Source organism: Rhamphochromis sp. 'chilingali', assembly GCF_963969265.1.
Source record: "Rhamphochromis sp. 'chilingali' genome assembly, chromosome: 3".
Lineage (NCBI taxonomy): Eukaryota > Metazoa > Chordata > Actinopteri > Cichliformes > Cichlidae > Rhamphochromis > Rhamphochromis sp. 'chilingali'.
The window spans coordinates 11,537,800-11,561,125 of record NC_137931.1 but is presented as its reverse complement, the minus strand read 5'-3'; the positions used below and the strand labels follow the sequence as shown (position 1 = coordinate 11,561,125).

Here is a 23,326-nt window from a genome sequence, read left to right as displayed (position 1 = left end):
CGGGAGTTGAAAGTCCGTGTTGCTCGGCGACAGCCCCAAAACATCACTGCTCTCGAGAAGATCTGCATGGAGGAATGGGCCAAAATACCAGCTACTGTGTGTGCAAACCTGGTAAAGACCTATAGTAAACGTTTGACCTCTGTTATTGCCAACAAAGGTTATGTTACAAAGTATTGAGTTGTATTTTTGTTATTGACTAAATACTTATTTTCCACCCTGATTTACGAATAAATTCTTTACAAATCCTACCATGTGGATTCATGGATTTTTTTTCACATTCTGTCTCTCACAGTTGAAGTGTACCTCTGGTGCAAATTACTGACCTCTGTCATCATTTTAGGTGGGGGAACTTGCACAATCGGTGGCTGACTAAATACTTTTTTGCCCCACTATAGATGAGTAGATTTGAAAATGCACCTGTTTGAATTGTGCCAGTTAAAAAAGAAACTGGGAAAATAAAAAAAAAATAAAAAATAATATATATATATTGTTGAGAAATCAGTTTTACCCCGGTTCTTTTTATTCCTCGAGCATCCAGAGATGGCACCGGACTCAGTAGTCATTTTCACAAAACCTTTATTCATCTTTATTCATCTTCATTTAAGCATGCACTTCTAGAAGGGAAGACGAGGCCGGTGTGTCCCTCTCCAAAATCTTCACCCCTTTGTTAGTTACAGCCAGCTTTATAGAGGCGACCCCATCATAAAACCCCCTACGGTGTGCTGCAAACTCTGTCTGTGTCTATGTGCACGAGCACATGAATGCCTACATGTGCGCGTTCCCACGTGTCTATGTGAGTGCTCGTGTGTGACTGTGTACGCATACCTGTGTGTATGTGTGAGTGCACATGAGTGAGTATGCGTGTGGATGTGTGTGCGTGACAGTTAAAACACTGTGGGTGTAGGTGACTCCCTAGAGGTCATAAAAACCCATCTCCCTTCCAGACCACAGTTATCCAGTTACAAATGTTGAGACCCCCACCCAAACATTCTCTGGGAAATTTCCACTCAGCATTAACTCCTCTCTGTTTTACTTTCACAGTTCAAGTGGGGGAGGGGTCTCCTACAATCTACTCCTAAGTTCACAACACAATGAGGCCTTTATTATATTAAGGGCAGTGTCTCTACAATAGTTCTACATTCTATGTTAACACATTTCTAAACTCTAAAATAAGCTAAACACTCCTACAATATATTTATCAGCCAGTGTGGGATATCAATATATCACAATATCAATAACAAGCTGTCTTTGTTCTAGTCCCCCCAAAAAAAGCCCCTCTCACCCCTGTGGGTTTCTATCCACCAAGCTTGGGTCCTCTGCCAGAGGCCTGGGAGCTTGAGGGTCCTGTGCAGTATCTTTGCTCTTCCTAGGACGCCGCTCTTCTGGACAGAGATCTCAGGTACTTGTAGGTGTCTTCAATGTCTGCAATGTTCCCTTCTAGTAGCGTCATCCCCTCAATTCTGACTACTTTCTTTCTCTCTGTTATCATCCGACTACACTTCTTCAGTTGGAATGACATTCCAATGTGATTGCTGTAGATCCTGGTGGCGGTGATCAGTAAATCGATGTCTCTTTCTCTCCTGGCATACGGCTTGATGTCATCCATGTAGAGGAGGTGGCTCACGATTGCTCCATTCTGTTGTCGGTATCTGTAGTCAGTCTTGTCAATGGTCTCACTGTGAGGGGGGGTGACTCAAAATCCCTGAAATGTCTCTGTCAATGCAAAGTTTGTCCATTCTGCGCTCCAGATGGGTTAAATGCGTTAAAATTTTTAATCACATTAATCGTGATGACGCGTTAAAGTGTTAACGTTGACAGTCCTAGAAGATAGATCATCATCTGAGGGCATGTAAGCAATTATACAGTATGTGTAAAAACACATTTGATGCTGAGTTTTGATAGTGGTCATCTATCTATCTGTCTATCTGTCTGTCTGTCTGTCTGTCTGTCTGTCTGTATAATGTATCACCGTAGTATCTATGTGTTTTGACAAAGAGGGTCTGTAAACCGAAAATACGTATATAGATGATTTTCCCTTCTACCATATGTTCACAGAAATGGTCACAAGATTGTAATAAAAGATCACTGGTATACATGTGTGTATTTGAAAAAATACATAGAAGTCGAATAAGAATACGGAGACTTTTCACTCATGCTTATGGAGCTTTTTCCCTTCAACTTGTAGATCTATTCAACAAAATTCCAAGGTCTCTTGCTGTTTTACCTTTTATGTTCAATCTGTTTCATGTTCTTCTTGCAATTCTCTCCATCTGATAACTATTTGACCTTGTGGTAGAGGTATTTTCCTCTGGTTGGGACAGACACGCCATAGCTTTTTTTTCAAGATGGACATAAATTTCAGGTTTGAAAAGAGAAGCTGATATGAAATGCCTAAACTTCATTTCTAATTTCTTTTTTTCCTAATGGTAAGCAGGGGGTTGCAAAAAGAAATCTGATCATACAGAGATCGTAGAGGAAATGAACCTAATTCTCACATTTATTTATTAGCCTATTTAGAATTAAAATAATCTGCTAAAATATGATATTGGAATAGATAATGAGAAAAACAGTCACCTCCTCAATTTTTATTTATTATTTTGGTTAATTTTTGTATGTGTAGTAATGCCATAACGATAACCATAAGTACTATGTGGGATAGGCGAGTACATAGTCTACTCAACAAGACACTACCAGTGTATAGTGTTCCCGTTTTTCTCACTCAAACCAATCAGAATAAGACTACAGCAGCAAAACTGTCAAACTCAAGGCAATGAAGCATTCAAAAGCCAACCACGAGATATCATGTCTCCAGCATGTGGTGGGTCTTTCCTTGGATCTCCTTCCGGTACAACATGCCTAAAAACATCTTCCCGAAGGTGTTCAGGAGGCATCTTAGCTGCATACCCTTACCATCAATCCTAATTATGAGGTGAAGAAACCACTCCAAAATGACTGAGCCCAGGAATGCCTCAAAGGATGCTTATTTTCATGAACAAAGCTGATGATTTACTGGCAGATCTACAATCATACCCTCACCCATGTCTTAATATTCAGTGCTCCTTTTGCGACAAGAGAATAGTAAGGAGTTGGTATCACTGTAGACACCTCAACAAACCACCTGTCAGTCTCCTGTTCCATTCTCCCTCCACAAGACCCTGAGATGGCATCTTGTTTACTACTCTGAGATACTTGACCTTCTCCACTTTGGATAAAAACTCATCGTTAACCATAATTGGACACTACAACCTTTTCTGGCTGAGAACAATGGTCTCACAGTTGTAGGTGCTAAGTCTTAGCCCTCACCTACATATGGCCCTGCACATAGCTGAAGCTAGCACAAAGCAAAGGCCACTGAACCGAAAGCATTCCCCTCTGGGAATTCTGCCCATAATAATAATGAAAACTCAAATAAAAACTAAATAGAATGAGGAGTATCAAACATAAAGTGAACAAATGATTTTATTCATATGTTTCTAACTTGCCTTCTGTTATTGTACTTTTTGTTATTGCTGATTTCGTTTCTGAAATGTAAGATAGATAGATAGTTGATGGATAGATGGGCTGAATTTTACATAGGAGTATATCCGTTCCTAGATGATATGATCATAAAGTTTTTTTATTATTATGCAAAGAGAAAGTTTGCCACTGTGTTTAAAACTAGGAAAAAAACAGTTGACACTTTGTGCTTCCAATCAACAGCCCCTTCATGAGTGGAGTAGGAAGGTGATTCCTATAAGGAAAACATATTTCCTGTGTCATCATCATCAGCCCAGATGTCAGGGTGTCTAGACAAGTGGGATGAAATGGGAGTTGGTAATGATATTAACCAGAGGCTGTCATTACCTAATCCAAAAATCAAATACTCAAAATCATCAACATCTGCTGTCGACTATTAGAAAAATGTAACAGTTGCTGAACTTTGCTCAGCTGGATTAGATGGGAGGCGAGAATCATTCACAGTGAGCCAGAGGGCAGCATGTTCCTGTACAGCACTGAATACTGATGTCAAGTTGAGGAGCTGCTTCTCAAGGTCAAATTTGTACACATATATGAAGAGATCACTATGTAAAGGCATAAAAGTTGACTTAACTCTTTCATGGGTATGCTATTAGAAACTGACTTTTGATTATTTTTAAATTAATACTTCAAACCAAGGCTTTTTCCTTTCAATGGGATGGCATGGGGTGACCAACAACAAGACAGAAATCTGCAAAAAAACAAAATATTTCATCAGAAACAAACACAGCGCACAACACTGGCAGGAAAAAAACGTTTTCTGGCTGATGTGATGCCAGGTTCCCTAAAAGAGATTCATTAAATTCAAATTCCAAATTCAAATTTTATTTGTCACGTACACAGTCATACACAGTACGATATGTAGTGAAATGCTTGGACAACTGCTCGTGACCTAAAGAAAACAAAAAAGGAAAAGGCTATGAATAAGATAGGAAATAAATATGAAAAATTAAAAAGGGTAAATTTTACTAGGAAGGAATAAAATATAAATTAAGGTTAAAAATGAAATAACTGTACAACACAAATTAGAATGAAGGGTAAATTTAACTGGGAAAGAATAAGATAAAATATATAAATTAAAGTTGAAAATAAAATAACTGTACAACAAAATACACAATATAGAACTATATAAGAATGTATGAAGAAATATAAATATAAATAAATATATACACAATAACATCAGCTGTACAAGTATTAACTGGAAATGAAGAATGTAGTGACCAGTGTTGTGCAATCCACATTATGTCTTGTGCAGTGCAAATATGCTTAAAGTGATTTAAGTGATGAAGTGAAGTGTGTGTGTAAGAACTGTATGTGTGGGTCAGTACTGTGTGGTGGTGTGATTGAGAGACCATATCGCCTGCGGGAAGAAGCTCCTCCTCAGTCTCTCTGTGTTGGTCTTCAGGGAGCGGAATCGCTTTCCTGACCTCAACAGAGAGAACAGTCTGTTGTTGGGATGGCTGAGGTCCTTCACGATCTTCCTGGCCTTGGTCCGGCACCGCCTGCTGTAGATTGAGTGCAGGTCAGGGAGCTCGGAGCGGATGGTGCGCTCAGCTGACCGCACAACCCTCTGTAGAGCTCGTCTGTCCTGCATGGTGCTGTTCCCGAACCAGGTTAAGATGTTTCCCGCCAGGATGCTCTCTATGGTGCACGAGTAAAAGTTCCTGAGCACCTTGGAGGGCAGTTGGAAGTCTCTCAAGCATCTGAGGTGGTAGAGACGCTGACGGGCCTTTTTCACCACGGTGTTGATGTGACAGGACCATGACAGGTCCTGCGTGATGTGAACTCCGAGGTATTTGAAGCTGTCCACTCTCTCCACTGGGCACTCGTTGATGACGGGGGTCTGGTAGTTCCTCTCCTGCTTAGTGCTGAAGTCCACTATCAGCTCCTTTGTCTTACTGACGTTTAGAAGGAGGTTGTTCCTCTGGCACCAGTTCTCCAGATTCCTAATCTCCTTCAGGTAGGCCGTCTCGTTGTTATCAGAGATCAGGCCCACCACGACGGTGTCGTCAGCAAACTTGATGATGGTGGTGGAGCTGGTAGTGGCCACACAGTCATATGTGTACAAAGAGTACAGCAGGGGGCTCAGAACACACCCCCGGGGGGCTCCAGTGCTGAGAGTGGTGGAGGCTGAGACATGTCCGCCCATCCTTACTGCCTGTGGTCTGCCAGTTAGGAAGTTGGAGATCCACAGACACATAGATGAGCTGAGTCCCAGATGCTCCAGCTTGGTGGTGAGTGTGGAGGGAATTATGGTGTTAAATGCAGAGCTGTAGTCTATGAAGAGCATTTTAACATAATTCCCCCTTCTAGTGTCCAAGTGAGTGAGTGATGTGTGGAGGAGATGAGAGATGGCATCGTCTGTGGAACGATTTGGACGGTAAGCGAACTGTAGTGGGTCCAGTGTGTCTGGTAGTGAAGAAATGATGAAGTCTCTGACCAGGCGTTCAAAGCACTTCATCACTACTGAGGTGAGGGCTACAGGGTGATAGTCATTGAGAGAAGCAGGGTGGGGTTTCTTCGGGACAGGAACAATGATGGACTCTTTGAAGCATGTGGGGATCACCGACTGAGATAAAGAGATGTTGAATATCTCAGTGAACACAGGAGCTAGCTGGTATGCGCAGTCTCTTAGGATGCGACCTTAGGATCCCTTAGGATGCGACCATTATGCACAAAGTGGTGCCTATTGGTTGGAGATCTTGAGTCTCATGCAAGCTGTTTCATATTCAGTTGCAAAGGTTCAAAAGGTCTCCAGACACAGACTCCCTTCTCACATCCAGCTATACTTTTAGATCCATGTCACAAACAAGATTTAAAACATGGAGCAAATAGCCCAGCACCGGCTGGTTAAATTTATGTCTTCAGTGCTGACATTTCCAACGCCATTTATATTCCTGATGTCATATTTCAGGGTTGCAAATAATCATACAAAATATGAAAAATAAGGATTTGGAGCTCACCCTGTGCTATATATGAATAATATGGTTTTAGTTTTGAATGAGTGGTCACTGAAAGGGTTAAATAAAGTGTCTACCTTGAGCTACCCTTCATTTATGTATTTTTTGTTTCCAAAGAGCCGGACATTCTCATAATTTAAAAAAAAAAAAATGGTCCTGAGGTTTTCTAAAGGTCTTTTAAAGGGTTTTTCAACTGTTTTTGGTCCAATCCTTGTACTGGATCACTTTCACAGGAATGTTATTTTTGGCTTGTTTGTTTGTTTTTTTGTTAAGACATTTGACACTCAACTATGAATTATTAAAGCATAAAAAAGGTGTGTAATTTAAGCAATGAGCCAGTGTCCTGTCTACAAATAACAGACAACATGGCCAAAAACATTTTTTATTGTATCCTTAAGCAACTTGTTACTAGCAAATTGCCTGACATTATCTGATTAAATTTTAAACAATTTTTTTTATTGTATCTTATACCAAGTAATGCAATTTGACAGCTAGAAAAGGTTATTTTTGCATCAACAGGGTGATTTCCAGAATTATTAGCCAAAACTTGGCATGTCTTAGCATGGTGTGCAGCGTGTCCTCAGAAAGCTGGAGGAAACTGAACAAGTGGAGGACAATAGAAAAAGCAGCAGGCCTAAAAAAGAAAAAAAAAGACTATCTACGGCAGATGAACGTTACCTAAAAGTCATGTCCTTATGAAATTGGAATAAAATCCACTAAAGATCTTACACAATACCTGAGAGATGCATCTGGCCCTTCGGATAATCCCCCACTCTTTATGGAAATCTCTCTGTATGGAAGAGTGGCTGTCAAGAAACCATTGTTAAGGAAATATGAAGACAAGGCCAGACTATGCCAAAATACACATAAACTGGACTGAAAATCAGTAGCAACAGGTTTTATAGAGTGTGTCTAAGCAAATTTGAAATGCATGCTTGATTAACGTATGGAGGAGGAGGTCAGGAGAGATACTACAGTGAGTGTCTACAGCTATCTGTAAAGCATGTTCTAGGTGGTGTTGTGGATCTTTTTTTTTTAAATTTTGCAGTCAGACTTGAATCTACCTTGTAATAGTTCCTGAAAACCATTTCTTATTTTTCAGTATAGCACTGATTCTCAATAGGCTGCCAATGCAGTAAAAGCATCCATATGATAGAATCAGTCATGGACTGGTCTCCCCAGAGCCCGTACCTCAACATTATTGAAGTAGTGTGGGATCATCTTGAGAAAGAAGGGAACAAAAAGCTGCAGCATCCAAAAAAAGAGTCCTTCAAGAAGCCTAGAGAAATGTTCCTGGAGACTACTTAGAGAAATGACAAGAGAGTTTAGACTGTGTTACAGAATAAAGAAGGTCATATAAAATATTGGATGTAGCACTCACTAGATTTGTGTACAGTTTTTCCCATTTTCCAGCAAAATATAGAGAAATGAAGGATGGCTCAAGATTTTTGCACAGTGCTGTATGCTTCAAGCATCTGAAATCCCCCAGTGATGGGAGGGCATTATCTGAAAATAAGTGCACACTTTGGACATGAGGAGAAGAGGCTATGTGTCAGAGATTTACAGTTAACAAACAGTCAGGTGAATAATCAACACTGAGACACTTAAGATTGACAACGTGCGGCACGGGTGAAAAGCTCAGAGCAAATCACACCGAACTGCAGTATTCGTTTATTTTTATAGGTTACATCGTCAATATGCAAATATAATCACATTTCCTGTTACGCAGGTCCTGATGCTGTGTGTGTGTGTGTGTGTGTGTCACAAAGTATGTGTGTTGCAAGTCAATTTCTAAGAATAATATAATGCAAGTCAACTTCTGCGGATATGTATTTCTGTACTGGTCTCTTGTCAGTGTCACAGGGTCAGCTTCCTGTTTCAACAGAAAACTGTGTCTGGTGAAATATGTGTAACATAACTTTTGAAGCATAAGCAAGTAAAACAATAAAAACTCCCTAACACTATGACATGAAGTATGTCCAAAAGTTTTCTATCTACATTTTTGAGGATTAGGCATCTTTTGCCTAATTTTCATTACATATACTAGTTAGTTAAAAATATATCACGATAAGAGGGCTATGGATGTATATGCAGAAGGCCAAATTTAGCTTTAATTTGCTGCTGCTTTCACCACTAACACGGACACACTGACACACACTGTCGACACATATCAGTAATTACCGAATATATTAGAAAGATCAGAAGACTCTGCGTGATCCTTGGTGAGGCCTGGCCAGCTGTTTGCGCCTGGAGCTTTCTTTGGTCTCTGCATAATCATCACAGCTCTTTTGCATAGGCGGCTGCTGAGGCTGCACTTCCTGTGATGAGCCGAAGGGAGGTGAGCATCATATTTTATACGATTGTTTCTTTCTTCCTCTTTTAAGCTTGCCTGCACCCCGTGCCCCGAGGTGAAGTGGTTATTAGTTGGGATGTGCCAGGACTTTAGAACAGCTGGCAGCTTGTAGAATATGAGTGGGGGTTACACTTTCTCCAGCACACAAAAAAGGATCATCTGACACTTCATCTTAGAGGTAGATAAGGCTAGAGCGGTGTTGTTGGAGATGGATTACATCTCCAGCAGGGCTAAGATATAAGATAGGAATGAAGTGGCACTTAATTACCCTTGACTTACAAAGAACAACAGATATCCACTTAAGTTTTAGACAGGCTGGAACATTGCCACAAAGATGGTATTATCAAAAAACAAACAGACATTGCAGCAATATTTTAAAAGGGGGTATGAAGATACAGCTAAATGCTACTCTTTATTTTTGCCAGTGTAACAAATAAAACATAGCTGAGAAGCCAGAGTATGTTCATCACACTGGATTAAAAGCCTTATTTGACTTTGAAACTGGAACTATGCTGGTTGATTGTCTCCTTTGTCAACCAAATGCAAAAGAAATCATAGAAGTGTCTGTTTTTTGGTAGAGTGGAATTGAGTGATAGGGCTGTTTGGCCTGTTATTGAAACAGGGAAATTGAAATACTGTGGGATGAACAGCTTGGATAGGGGGCTGTATGGCAGAATTATCGGTGCTATGACAGAGCTCATAGCCAGTAATAGCTATTGTGACTGTAATGGCTCAGATGGTTGATGGGGTGAGAGTAAAAATGACCGGCATTTGATATTGTGCATCACATATTGTCATCATCATCAGATTTTCATTGCAACTGCTTGTCAGATAAGTCTGATGCTTGCTTTATTTGTTTAATATACTTTATTTCATTTTTTCCCTAAAGATTCAAGCAAACATCTTTCGGTTGGGATATTAAGGCATTTTTCAGTGCTTAAAGCACTGAAAGTTTGCATTTTCTCTGTGCCACAAAATGGAAGTGGAACCAAAATAATGACAACAAATTCATCAACATAGCTTTGGTCTCAAGAGGAAGTGGAACCTTACGAATTTCTCGAAAAGAAAGAAAAGAGTCCAAAGAGAAGACAGATGCTTTTATCCACTTTTCTAAAATTTCTAAAATAAAAAAAGACAATAAAAAAACAACGCAAATTGGTAACACTTTATAATAAGTGCACACTATTAAACATTAGTTAATCATCTGTTAAGCATTAGTTAATGGTTAGTTAATTCTCTCTACAGCATCTACAAAGTATTTCTCATAATCAGTTTATTCTCAAACACCTTATTCATGATTAATAAGCTAATGTACAACACTTTTTATTAATTATGTTTTCATGTTCTAAAACTCATTGATTAATCATTTATAAACGCTACTCTGCATCAGTTACAAACCAGTCATCTCAGGATGTTCAATGGTATACAAAATTTCTGGTAAAAGGTAAGTAGATGGTTAACATACCCTACATAATACTATAAACTCTACATGTACTACATATAGTAGTTTCATACTAGATGTTTTATAAACACTGAATATCAGGGTTACATCAGTCAGCTGCTATATCTTAACAGATGTCTTACAATACATTTATAACTGTCACTTAAAGGCTGCCAAAGCTGTAACTCACTATCGACCAACTTCTTTTTCGATAGATTATCTATAAATACCCATAAATACCTTAATAAACTTATTTAGGAAGTTACAAACCATTTGCTACCTGTTAGTAAAGTATCTTGAGTGAGTCCATCTAAAGTGGGGACCATATATACCTTACAACCTATTTATAGATGTGAACGTTTTTAAAGTACATTGTAACAAAAAATAAATGACAACACACAGGGTAGATCCAGAACGCACTGTATTTTTAAGATGCCAATCACAAAAACATGAGAACAATGCTTACAGATTGGACACACAAATTTTGATACACAAATAAAAACTGTCATAAACTATCAGCCAATATTTGAGGTAATACAGAACACAGCTGGACGCAAACTATATGACCTGTAGCTCTTTACATTAAGTTTTCAAATAACATTTTTAAAAAGAAAAAAAAAAGCAGTAGCATCATTAACTTTTAGAATTATCTGTATTTTTTGGAAATGCCATATATCAGTCTCCCCAATGTACCATTTTTGTGCTTTTTTGTGAGCCACTCGTTCCACTCAATAACTGTAAGGTGTTCTGACAGTAGTCTATCATTTCTGTTACCCCTGAATCTCCAGATTTGCGCCTTGTAAGACCTCCAGGCTCTCTCCAGATTTTGGGTACAGTGGGGCAAAAAAGTATTTAGTCAGCCACCGATTGTGCAAGTTCCCCCACCTAAAATGATGACAGAGGTCAGTAATTTGCACCAGAGGTACACTTCAACTGTGAGAGACAGAATGTGTAAAAAAAATCCATGAATCCACATGGTAGGATTTGTAAAGAATTTATTCGTAAATCAGGGTGGAAAATAAGTATTTGGTCAATAACAAAAATACAACTCAGTACTTTGTAACATAACCTTTGTTGGCAATAACAGAGGTCAAACGTTTACTATAGGTCTTTACCAGGTTTGCACACACAGTAGCTGGTATTTTGGCCCATTCCTCCATGCAGATCTTCTCGAGAGCAGTGATGTTTTGGGGCTGTCGCCGAGCAACACGGACTTTCAACTCCCGCCACAGATTTTCTATGGGGTTGAGGTCTGGAGACTGGCTAGGCCACTCCAGGACTTTCAAATGCTTCTTACGGAGCCACTCCTTTGTTGCCCGGGCGGTGTGTTTTGGATCATTGTCATGTTGGAAGACCCAGCCTCGTTTCATCTTCAAAGTTCTCACTGATGGAAGGAGGTTTTGGCTCAAAATCTCACGATACATGGCCCCATTCATTCTGTCCTTAAGACGGATCAGTCGTCCTGTCCCCTTGGCAGAAAAACAGCCCCATAGCATGATGTTTCCACCCCCATGCTTCACAGTAGGTATGGTGTTCTTGGGATGCAACTCAGTATTCTTCTTCCTCCAAACACGACGAGTTGAGTTTATACCAAAAAGTTCTACTTTGATTTCATCTGACCACATGACATTCTCCCAATCCTCTGCTGTATCATCCATGTGCTCTCTGGCAAACTTCAGACGGGCCTGGACATGCACTGGCTTCAGCAGCGGAACACGTCTGGCACTGCGGGATTTGATTCCCTGCCGTTGTAGTGTGTTACTGATGGTGACCTTTGTTACTTTGGTCCCAGCTCTCTGCAGGTCATTCACCAGGTCCCCCCGTGTGGTTCTGGGATCTTTGCTCACCGTTCTCATGATCATTTTGACCCCACGGGATGAGATCTTGCGTGGAGTCCCAGATCGAGGGAGATTATCAGTGGTCTTGTATGTCTTCCATTTTCTGATGATTGCTCCCACAGTTGATTTTTTCACACCAAGCTGCTTGCCTATTGTAGATTCACTCTTCCCAGTCTGGTGCAGGTCTACAATACTTTTCCTGGTGTCCTTCGAAAGCTCTTTGGTCTTGGCCATGGCGGAGTTTGGAGTCTGACTGTTTGAGGCTGTGGACAGGTGTCTTTTATACAGATGATGAGTTCAAACGGGTGCCATTCATACAGGTAACGAGTGGGGGACAGAAAAGCTTCTTACAGAAGACGTTACAGGTCTGTGAGAGCCAGAGATTTTCCTTGTTTGAGGTGACCAAATACTTATTTTCCACCCTGATTTACGAATAAATTCTTTACAAATCCTACCATGTGAATTCATGGATTTTTTTTTCACATTCTGTCTCTTACAGTTGAAGTGTACCTCTGGTGCAAATTACTGACCTCTGTCATCATTTTAAGTGGGGGAACTTGCACAATCGGTGGCTGACTAAATACTTTTTTGCCCCACTGTATTTTTCTTGGGGTGGCTGTAGCTCAGGTGGCAGAGCAGGTCAGCCACTAATCAGAAGGTCGGTGGTTCGATCCCAGGCTGCCTCCTGGCTGCATGCCAAATATCCTTGGGCAAGATACTAACCCCATGTTTGCCTACTGGTGGTGGTCAGAGGGCCCGGTGGCGCCAGTGTCCGGCAGCCTCGCCTCTGTCAGTGCGCCCCAGGGCAGCTGTGGCTACAATGTAGCTTGCCATTGCCAGTGTGTGAATGTGTGTGTGAATGGGTGAATGACTGAATGTAGTGTAAAGCGCTTTGGGGTCCTTAGGGACTAGTAAAGCGCTATACAAATGCAGGCCATTTACCATTTCTTTTAAGTAGCTTTTTTATGGGCAGAAATCTGTGCCATCAGAAACTGAATACGAATAAGCTAAATTTGAATTTGAATTGCTCAGATTGAATCTGAATTGTAACTTGAATAAATGCTTTTAAAAACTGAATATGAATTATCCTAATTTGAAATTCAATTTATTGGTCTGAAAATGATCATCACTAAATTGAAATTGAATTTTATATTTTGAAAATGAATTAATTTGCTTTGAAACCGTATTTTATCCTTTAAAAATTTAGCTCTCGAATAATTTCAGATTCACTTCTCACCATTCAGTTTCAGTTCTACAATTCAGTTTCAGTTCCAAAATTCAGATTAATAGAACTACGTTTTACTAGCAGACCGAAAGTGTTACTGACGGGAATCTAGAGCGTCTTGAGCTGAATTAAGACTTCAGTAGTCATTCGTCATGTCGAATGACCAGCGGATAAACTCTCAGGTTGGTAGTAAATGTATTACATGTATAAGAACAAGCGTCATGTTAACAAATGAATGTAGAAATGTAACGAGTGCACTGTAAAAAAGAAAAAGTTGAGAAAACTTAAAATTTCAAGGCAACATGATGCAAGAGATTTTTGAGTTTTCTCAACTTCTGCCAACTGTAGTTGACTTAACTAATATTTTCATGTTCTGCCAACTTGGATCTACTTGTTCACCTAATTAGGATAATCCTGTAAGTCTAACAAAGAAATTCTGGTTTCAATGCCATGTATTTCTGCCTTCACCAAACAAAGATATTCCTGTTGAATTAACATACAATTATTCCCTCCAAGGCCATGTATTCCTAAATTCACCAAACGCAGATATTCTTGTTGAATAATCATACAATTCTTACTCCAGTGAGTTGAAAATTTACCAATATAAATAAAGAAAAATGTATGCTGTTATCGTACTTGAAAAAACACTCAAACAGATATAGAATAAAACAAAGCACAACTGAATGTTATGTAAAAACGTATTTATTTTTTTCAACAGTGCTTTCAGTATATTTCAGAAGGTCATGGGCAGTGGGGTGAATTTCTGTAAAAAAGCAAACAAACAGAAAAAAACGTGTTGCCAGTTTCTTTAGGGTGCTTTGAGCACCCCAGCAGAGACATTAAAATTCCAGAGTCCAGAAAAAAAGAAAAGTGTCCAGCAGCTTAGTCATTCACGTTCACACCCTGACTGTCCTGTAAAAGCTTAACTTAACTATTGCACACTAAATAGGGTAGTGCAACAAACAATTGCCTATGTACCCAGACATCGACATTTTACATGGGCTTACTATGATGAACTACAGAAGTCAAAAGTTATTAGAAATGTTACCATCAATGAACAGCGAACTATCAGGTAAAATACCAGTTCCATACTTCAGGTGGAGTGAAAAACACTATAACAAATCTTTTAAAATCCTACAAGACAAAATTTCACCATAGATTCTCAATAATACAGATTCATCTGACTAATATTTACATTTCAAATAATCCCTTATCCACTTCAACTTCATATTGACCGACCAGGTCAAAATGAACCATTCTGTTTTGACTGTTCCTTCTTTTCTCCCTTCTTCCTTTCCTCCCTCTTTCCTTCACTTATTCCTAATTAATTTTAACAGTTCAAACACTAAATATGCAACTCTTTGTAACAGGTGAACGATTATATAGAGGGAAAGGGGTTGAACTACTGGGTTTTTTTTTTTACATGACTCTACAATGCACTTGAACATGTTTAAGAACAAGTTAAACTCATGTCTGGCTTCCCCATTAACAGTCACAGCAAAAGCTTTGTTTTTAGAGACCTTATGCGCTGTGAGCATCGAGAGCCACCGAGTTCAAAAAAGATGCCCTGAATTGCTTCAAAGGTATAACTCATCTGCTTTGGATAATCAATGTTGAGGGCATACAGAAGGCCAAAGAGGTATGCCAAGGCAGTAGAGAGGTCTGGAATGTTATGTAGCACGATGTCCCCTTCCAACACAACAACATGTTCTCGCACAGACGTATCGGCATCGTCATCTTGCAGGATGGTGAGGATGGCAACTGATGCACCGTTCAACACTGGTTCCAAAATGTCAGTGTCCTGAAGAGAAGAAAAGTAAAATATGAATTATTGAAAGCTAAGAAAAATTAAAGACAAAATACATTTCTAAAGATCTTAACTTTAACCTCTATACCATGATGCTCATTTGACTCATGGAGGTTTTAAAAAGAAAAAGCTTATTTTCCTTTAATTAACAGCACAATATCTTTCACCAACCAACCTTGTGATGAGTTTTGTACAAAAATATTTTCTGCTGTTGAACACCCACTAACAATGCCCAGGTGCTCCTCAGCAGAAAAAAAAGCAGCGAGAGTTATGACAACTGCAATCCTCACCATAAAATTATCTGGACTGCACTGAGGAAGTGGACATTTCCATTTTGGATTAAATCATCTTTTAAAAACATCTCATAGCAATTAGTTTTGCTTGCATTACTTTTTTGTACTTACTAAGCACTTCAGGAAAACCTGTGTTGCATCCTCTCTGAGGAAAATGGGCAGGCCTCTCAGTGCTGCTGTCTTTCGGTGGGACACAATGTCAGATGTCTAAAGAGCATTCAGTGGAAAACAAGCATTTAAATTAGTATAGTAACGTGGTGTACCTACACACAATGCAAAATCAGAACTCTTATAGTAATGAAAATAAAATACAGATCAGGCCCAGCAACATGTAAAACTTAAAAAAACAAAACACCATTTTAACGATTTTACTTTCTTTTTACAAATTAAATAAAATACCGCCAAATAAAAACAAAGTAATGACTGATTACATTCATTTCCATTGATGTGTTTTGGCTGAAGCCAACATTTTTTTCTGTTATGACAAAGGTATACTCTCTTCTAAAAATGTCAGGTAAAGGAGCACTTACCTGTTCATCAAGTTTATCCAAGAGGTCTTCCATGTCCTCACCAAGAGCTCCCTTCTTAGACCGGTATAGTTTCAGCAGGCCAGGCACAAATTTGTTGAGGGATGCATTGAACGTCCCTAGGAGGTCTTTGCTTGTGATCCGATGAAATTCTTCAGATATCTAAACAAGACAATAACCAAAATATTGCCATTTATTCAGCACAGAAAATTTCTGGGTAGCTGCCTTGTACAGTCTGCACCATGTTATATGCCTGACTGTGTTATCAACCGCAAAACCTACTTCAAAAATCTCTCATGAATACACATTTTGCACAGGAATAGAAACACCCTCCACAAAAAACAGTATCAATATGCAAATACATATTATGTTCTACGTTGCACCAAAATCTGTGACGAATCAGATTATGTGACCTGCCTTAGTATTCTTTCCCTAAAAATCTCAGTCTATAGAAGTCCTATTTCCAGCACTAAAATAAAAAAAACATACATGCTAAGTCAAAAATTATGTGATTGACTTTCTGTTTCACAGGAAGAACAATTTTGATTTAGCATGGGGACTCTTTTCTTGTACTGGCAGAAATGTTCAGGGTAAGAATATTATGACAGGTCAAATAATCTAATGGGTCACAGATTTCAATGTGGACTGGTTGCACAAGGTATAATAAAGTTGGCCAATGCATTACACCAGCAAATACTGTACTACTTCAATAATAGTCCATCTAGTATAAGTCATGCCCAATTTGAATAATAATTAAATTATAAATAAATTTGGACACTCTTACCTCCTCAGAGGAAAACAGCCCAGGCCATCTCTCCTGGACCTCAGATACCATAGGTTGACACTCCACAACCTCTCTCCGCCTGAGAGAAAATGTCAGCGCCATCTTCTGCTGTATGACTTTCAAGTTCTTTTGTTTCTTCTTCATTTCACTGACCAGAGCAACTCTTTCCTCTTCAAGAGTAGAATCATCATGGTGCTGTGGATAATCTGGGACATGATTGACCTCTCCACGTTTGGGCTTTTTAAGGGTGAAAGGACTGCTAGCTTCATCTTCTCCTTTCCTTTTCCTGTTTACATTTACTTCATTGCAGCCTGCCCGACGAAGCTTTGATCTGTAGTTTCCAAGTTTGTGCTTGATACTTGCTTTCCATCCCTCGTAGCCTGTGATGCTACCTGGCTCCTTCAGGCATGGATATTTGAGAACCAGTGCAGAAGCCACTGACTCAACCTCATCTTTCTCAGGGTAGGCTTTAATTTCAAACACTGCCTCTGCAATTTTATCCAAAATCTCCATCTTCATGTCTCTTGTTACTGCAAGGCCCTTCTTAGATTTTTCATATGTCACATTAGCCTTACACAATTTCAGTTCAACATCATGTGAAAACTTGGGAATAGAAAATGGAGAGGGCCACTCTGACACATGTCTTAAGTTCATCTGGATAGTATCGGTCCAGCTAGGCCTGAAATCATCAGAGTGCACACTTATTGTGTCCTGGGAAGAGACTGAAGCAGAGGACACTGAAGCAATGGATTGGTTAAGTGTAGATGAATCACAGTTCCACATTATATGCAGGACTGCACGCTCAGCTGGTAATTCAGATATTGCTGTAAGATTGCATATTGCATTTCCGAAATCTGGATCCTCAAACTGTAGTGAGAAGTCACCTGCAAGTTCAAGTCTTTCTTTAAGTATATCAATCAATTGTCCCACAGATGCTGGTACTTCAGGAAGCTGGACTCGCCGGGCTTCTCTGGAGGAAAGAACTACCCGAAGTAACAAAGTCTGAAAAGAGGAGAAAAAAAAGTTGGCAGAAAATCAATAGCCAAACACAATTAGAAGACAGTTGACACCTATACCATACAGCTGCCTTTTTCCAGATGAATCTGCTGACTACATTTGATTTGCAAATGATTTAGTCTACAAATGTAAAAAACACACACACACAAAATTTTTTTAAATAAAGCTCAAGTCTATATCCAAGTTTTCATTTTCTTCAGCCACTGTACTCAACTGGCCTACACTTGGGAAAACCTTCAATTCATTCAGCACAAAACTAATGCTTAATGAGGAGAAAACAAAGGAGAGAGAGATAATTTGGTGAGGATAGCAGAGTGATAGAAGAAAGAAGTGTGTGGAGAAGAAAAGAAAAAGCAAGGGGAAATGAGTTTTGAAGTAGAGTACAATAGAGAAAAAGGGTGGGTGAGAGGGGAGATCAGAATAGGAGACAGGGTGGAGGGGAGAGAACATACCATTATAAAGTTGCTTTAATAGAGAAGGTACGTCCTTGGGGTCACCATCAGCTTTCCACCAACTGTGTATGCTGTTAGAGGGTGATAATCCGTCAGCACATCTGGATCCAGCACAAGAAGGTCTGCACAGGTGTGTTCAACAAGCTCATAGGACCTGAAATGTTCAATGTACCAGGAACTCAGTCTTTTACAAATGAATGTCACCTCCTCTGCATTGACAAGAATGGTCACAATCTTGTGGAATTCTGGGAGGCCACTGCATTGCCCAGCAGATAAAATCATGCCCGCCACATACTGTGTCCCAAAAAAATGAACGGTTTTAGACAGAGACACACTGTCTAGATGAGGGTACTTCTTTTGTATTTCACACTTGATTGATGGATCCAATTCTGAAACCCTGACCACTTTCACATTGTCAACATAGAGCTTTGGTTTTAAAAGGTTCCCACTATCCAGATGGTATGCCATCATTTGCTGGTGTTTCAAGGAAAGAGTTAGCAGCACATTTTTCCAGTTGTGAGTGTCATGGACCACCTTTTTAAAGAAGCTATGTTTTGCTTCAAATCTCATCGTCCACAATTCCACTAACGGCCCATAGCAGCGTATAAGATGTGGGTAGTGGTCAATGAAGTGGTGTTTTGGCCTTAGTCTGAAGTCCGGAAAGGTACTGGTAAGCAACAAGCGATGATCCAGTAGTTTGCAAGATAAATAACACAATGCTTCCTCAGTGAGTCTGTTTGAGACAACAATGTCAACAATTTCCTTGAGGTCCATTAAAATCTCCCAAGCTGGCTCCTGTTCTGGTATCTTACATCCAATTATAAAAGGAAGTAAGCGCAGCAGTGTCCAATTTTCATGTCCATTACCAAAAACTGTTCCTTTCTCAAAGCTTGTTTTTGGAATTTTTTGAGGCTTGTTTACTTTGTCCGAATATTTGTAGGGAAATGATTTTATGAAGTTGTTTAATGTATCAAATGTAATGAACCCTTTTGAGATCAGCTTTTTTAAACATAAGGACAACTCCAAAGGAATGACGCCTTCAAAAAGGTCATGCAAAATATCTGGAGGAAATCCGGTTATTGGGTGAAAGAATAGTAAATGTTTGCTCAGTACACATTCCCTTTTTACCCCATTAACACTTTGGAGGTTGTCAGTTTGCCTAAGCTCTTCCAGAAATGAATTGTGTTGATCAACACCCCTCAATTGGAAGTCATTAACTTCAGTCGTTGCAATTTTGTCCCGACTTATCAAACAAAAGCGACAGAACTTGTCAACAGTAAAACTTTCATAAAAGCCTGCCAGACCATGTGCACCAAGGTTATCTGCGCTCACACAATATACAGTGCCCTTAATAAACTGGCTTACAACTTCCACAAAAATTCCCTCTTCTTCTAGACACCTTATATCTTTAATCAGTGGCTCAAAAAACTTTTCATAACCATATTGTTTGACATCCACACTTTTACCTAAGAGAGCAAGCTGAATTGAACAAAGATTAGATCGAAATCTGGGTGGTAAATTAAGAACTACCCAATATACTGCAGTAATCTTGTGACGTTTTCTAGAGGTGCCCAGTGGGTTACAAACTTCAAAATCATCAATATACAACCCCAAACTGATACATAAGTTTTGTTGTCCCAGTAACTTATTGCCCTTGTAGTACTTGCCGTCTTGAAATGACTTAAAGTGTCCAGATAAAGCTTCTTGATTAAATACAATTTGGTCCAAAAAATCTGCCCGTCCCAGTAAAGTCTCAAGTATCTTAGTGACAGATATATAAACAAAAGAGTTTTTATGAGCTGTGTTGTACAGATACTCTGTGGGTTCTACAACAGAAAACTGCTCTTTGAAATATATATTCCTTCTGTGATCTGTAGATAGGGAACCTTTCTCCGATGTTGTTAAAAGCAGTGGATTAGTTTGAACTAGGGCATTAGAAATGTCTTGCAAAACACAATCATTTACTTCTATTTCATGCTTTGAAAGGATCTCTTTTACACTGGTGAGAGTATGAATGTTAGAGAAAGAGAGCAGGTTATGGAAATCCTCTACAATCTTTTGTGTTGCAGCTCGAGAAACATGCAACACTGTTTGCATACACAGAAAGAGAGATGCCAGTTTGTGTTCAAGTGTCTCACTATCCACATCCTTTACAATCTTGTCAAGCTCATCTGGTCTCACAAAATTATAAGCTGATGTTCCTGCTTCACAATCAGATTGCTCACTTTCAATTATCTCATCTTCAGAAACAGTTCTTGCAATTGTTCGAAAATCCTCAAGTGTACAATTTTTATGGTTTCGACTTCTGTGAGAACTGAAGGTTGGGCGAATGTTTGTTTTAAAATTACACCTTAAAAAGGGACATTGTACGGTTTCTCGGTTCTTTAAATGATGTCCAAGATGGTTCCAAAAGGTTTTCTCACTGCAAATCTCCTTAAAGTCACACAATTCACACTGAAATGTGGAATTTTTGTGGATTTTTACTATTGAGTGTGACCTTGAGAGGTGTGATCGTAATGCTCCAGGTGTTTTAAATACACATACACAGTCTGTGTGAATGCATGGCCAATGTGCACCTTGTCCGTGATGAAGGCGGAAATGTTTCAAAAGAGTCTCTTGACTGGAGCTTGTGAATTTGCAAAATCGGCACTGCATGAAATCCACCCCTGAAACACAAGAGACATAGTCAATTTTGCCAAAAGCACTTTTGCAATGGGATAAAACATCCATATCTAACACACAGAAGGAATCCATAGATGCAGGAGCTGAATACATCAACAAGCCAAAACCAGAGACATCATGAAAAAAATATGTAAGGAATCATATTAACTTACATATGACCACTTGTCTACTATATCAAGTATATGATTGATAACATACATGACATGTAACATAAATGCAAGCTTGAATTCAAACATTTTTTTGTTACTATGATAAAAAAAATGCAATAACTATAGAAAAAAATAATACTATCTGTAACACAATATACATCAGCAACACACAATCATTCCTTAAATATTGTCTCCTTCCCCATTATGTAAAAAGCTCTGAAAATGTAGCAATCTTATAATACAGAGCATGAAGTACAACTTTAATTTGCGTGTGACATTAACTTACAGTACATTAGGCAATCTTACACCAGCTGACAAACTGTCAAGTCAGCTTTAAACATTACTTTAAAGTAACAGTGCTGCACCGGATAAACGGTGACTATTGAAAAAGTGAAAAAACAATATTAGACAATATGCAAGTTACTTATATCACTGTCATATAATTGGCGCACATATCCAACACCGACCCATGAAAGCGTCTCCATGACAACGCGTGCTTGGCCCAGTTTGTTGTCAATGTTAACATAACGTTTTCATGCAAAGATAACATTGAAACTGGTTACAAAACGGGTAATAAGCTAATAAGTTTTACCATGGCAGAAGTGCTGTAAAAAGCCAGTGTGAGATACCGTCATTTAGTGATGTCTGTCTAAATATCAGAGTGTTTAACATTAAACATTACTTTTTGCGCTGGCCACTACTCTGAGCTAAAGCCTTCAGAGGCTGCTTGTAGCCCGATTACGACACAGCGGCGCGACGAAGGCTGCCCAAATTCATAGTGGACTCCTCTAAATTTGTCCGAGAAATACGTCCTCCTTATAATAAGCATCTCTTAAAATGTTTGCAATATTGAAACATTTCAATATAATGTAGAAAAAAAACGAGAGAAAAAAAGTTACGGATCGGACTCCCCGATCCTTATTGCGCATGTGCAAATTCTACCTGTGGAATTAGTTTTAATATTACTCTTTCTGGGTCACAAAATAAACTTTTAAGATATTTTCAGGCGTTAATGTAGCTATGTAAATTGCTAATATCTGTTCAGTTTATTAAGACAACATATACTTGCAAGAGTGCGCCGACGCTTTCGGAGACGTCTGTTACCCACCAGCTCGATAGCTAGCCAAGGGGGGGGGTCAATTAAGTCACTTAGATAACTTAAAAATGCTATTGTTGGCCTTTTTCAGTGTTTTACTAGTTCCATTCTCCCGGGTCCTCAGGAGGATGCAGCCTAGGCGCTTGTAGAAAATCTTAATAACACATGTAGTTAGCTTACCTGCTAGGGTAAATGGTCGGCAGCTCCAGCACCTGTCCAAAAGAATTATACACTCCAACTGCAGAAGTGAAAATCCTCAATGGTCGAAAAATTGCAATTTGCATCCAAATCCAGCCACGATGGTTCAAATTTTCTTAGGAGGTTTTTAGTCTAGAACACATGGTAAACCACTATCACACAGCTCAGGTCTGCTCAGGCTCAGTTGAAAGTCCGTTTGGTTTAGTTCAAACTTGTTCAGACCACATGTGCCAGTCATCTACGGGGTTTCCCACTGGTTCCCAACTTGACTCAGAAACTCTGCTCAAAAGTTGATAATCTTTGTTATGCTGTCTAGAAAATCTTAGTTAGGACAACAATGAAAGAAATTTGTTGGGTAGACAAGCTTTTTTAGGTTGTAAATAGAAAGTTTTATTTCTAAGTCAGTTTAATTTAAAAACTTTAGTGAAATCAACAATTGCTAGTTATCGTTTTTACAGTGTGGGGGACAGAAAAGCTTCTTACAGAAGACGTTACAGGTCTGTGAGAGCCAGAGATTTTCCTTGTTTGAGGTGACCAAATACTTATTTTCCACCCTAATTTACGAATAAATTCTTTACAAATCCTACCATGTGAATTCATGGATTTTTTTTTCACATTCTGTCTCTCACAGTTGAAGTGTACCTCTGGTGCAAATTACTGACCTCTGTCATCATTTTAGGTGGGGGAACTTGCACAATCGGTGGCTGACTAAATACTTTTTTGCCCCACTGTAGCTACAGTGATAGATATAATTTAGATACAATTTAGCATAGTTATATATACAATGGGTGATCAACTTTATCAGTTTCATATTCTTCCAAAAGCAGTTTTCGAAACATCTTTATAAACTGACTAATGCTTGAACATTGCTGTAGGTCCACAGGAAAACTGTTCCACAGTTTTACCCCATAAATAGTAACACAAAAGGTTTTAACCTTTGTCCGTGCTTTAAGAGTCTTCAGATTAAATTTTCCCCTCAATTCATAGT

At 39.1% G+C, this 23,326-nt stretch overlaps 1 protein-coding gene across 1 annotated transcript; it reads right to left on the bottom strand.

Moving 5' to 3' along the window:
- Positions 1-1,366: 1,366 nt before the first annotated feature.
- On the bottom strand, positions 1,367-22,581 carry LOC308394471 (uncharacterized protein; the record flags this gene model as incomplete). The annotated part of the gene is made up of 8 exons (XM_080878829.1): positions 22,321-22,581; positions 20,790-20,879; positions 18,214-18,367; positions 16,745-17,746; positions 15,964-16,122; positions 15,545-15,640; positions 14,854-15,134; positions 1,367-1,676 (listed from the first exon to the last, which is right to left on the bottom strand). The coding sequence occupies exons 3-8, from the start codon at positions 18,214-18,216 to the stop codon at positions 1,367-1,369; spliced, it is 1,851 nt and encodes a 616-aa protein (XP_080734955.1). The 5' UTR covers positions 18,217-18,367; positions 20,790-20,879; positions 22,321-22,581.
- Between the last annotated feature and the right edge of the window lie 745 nt (positions 22,582-23,326).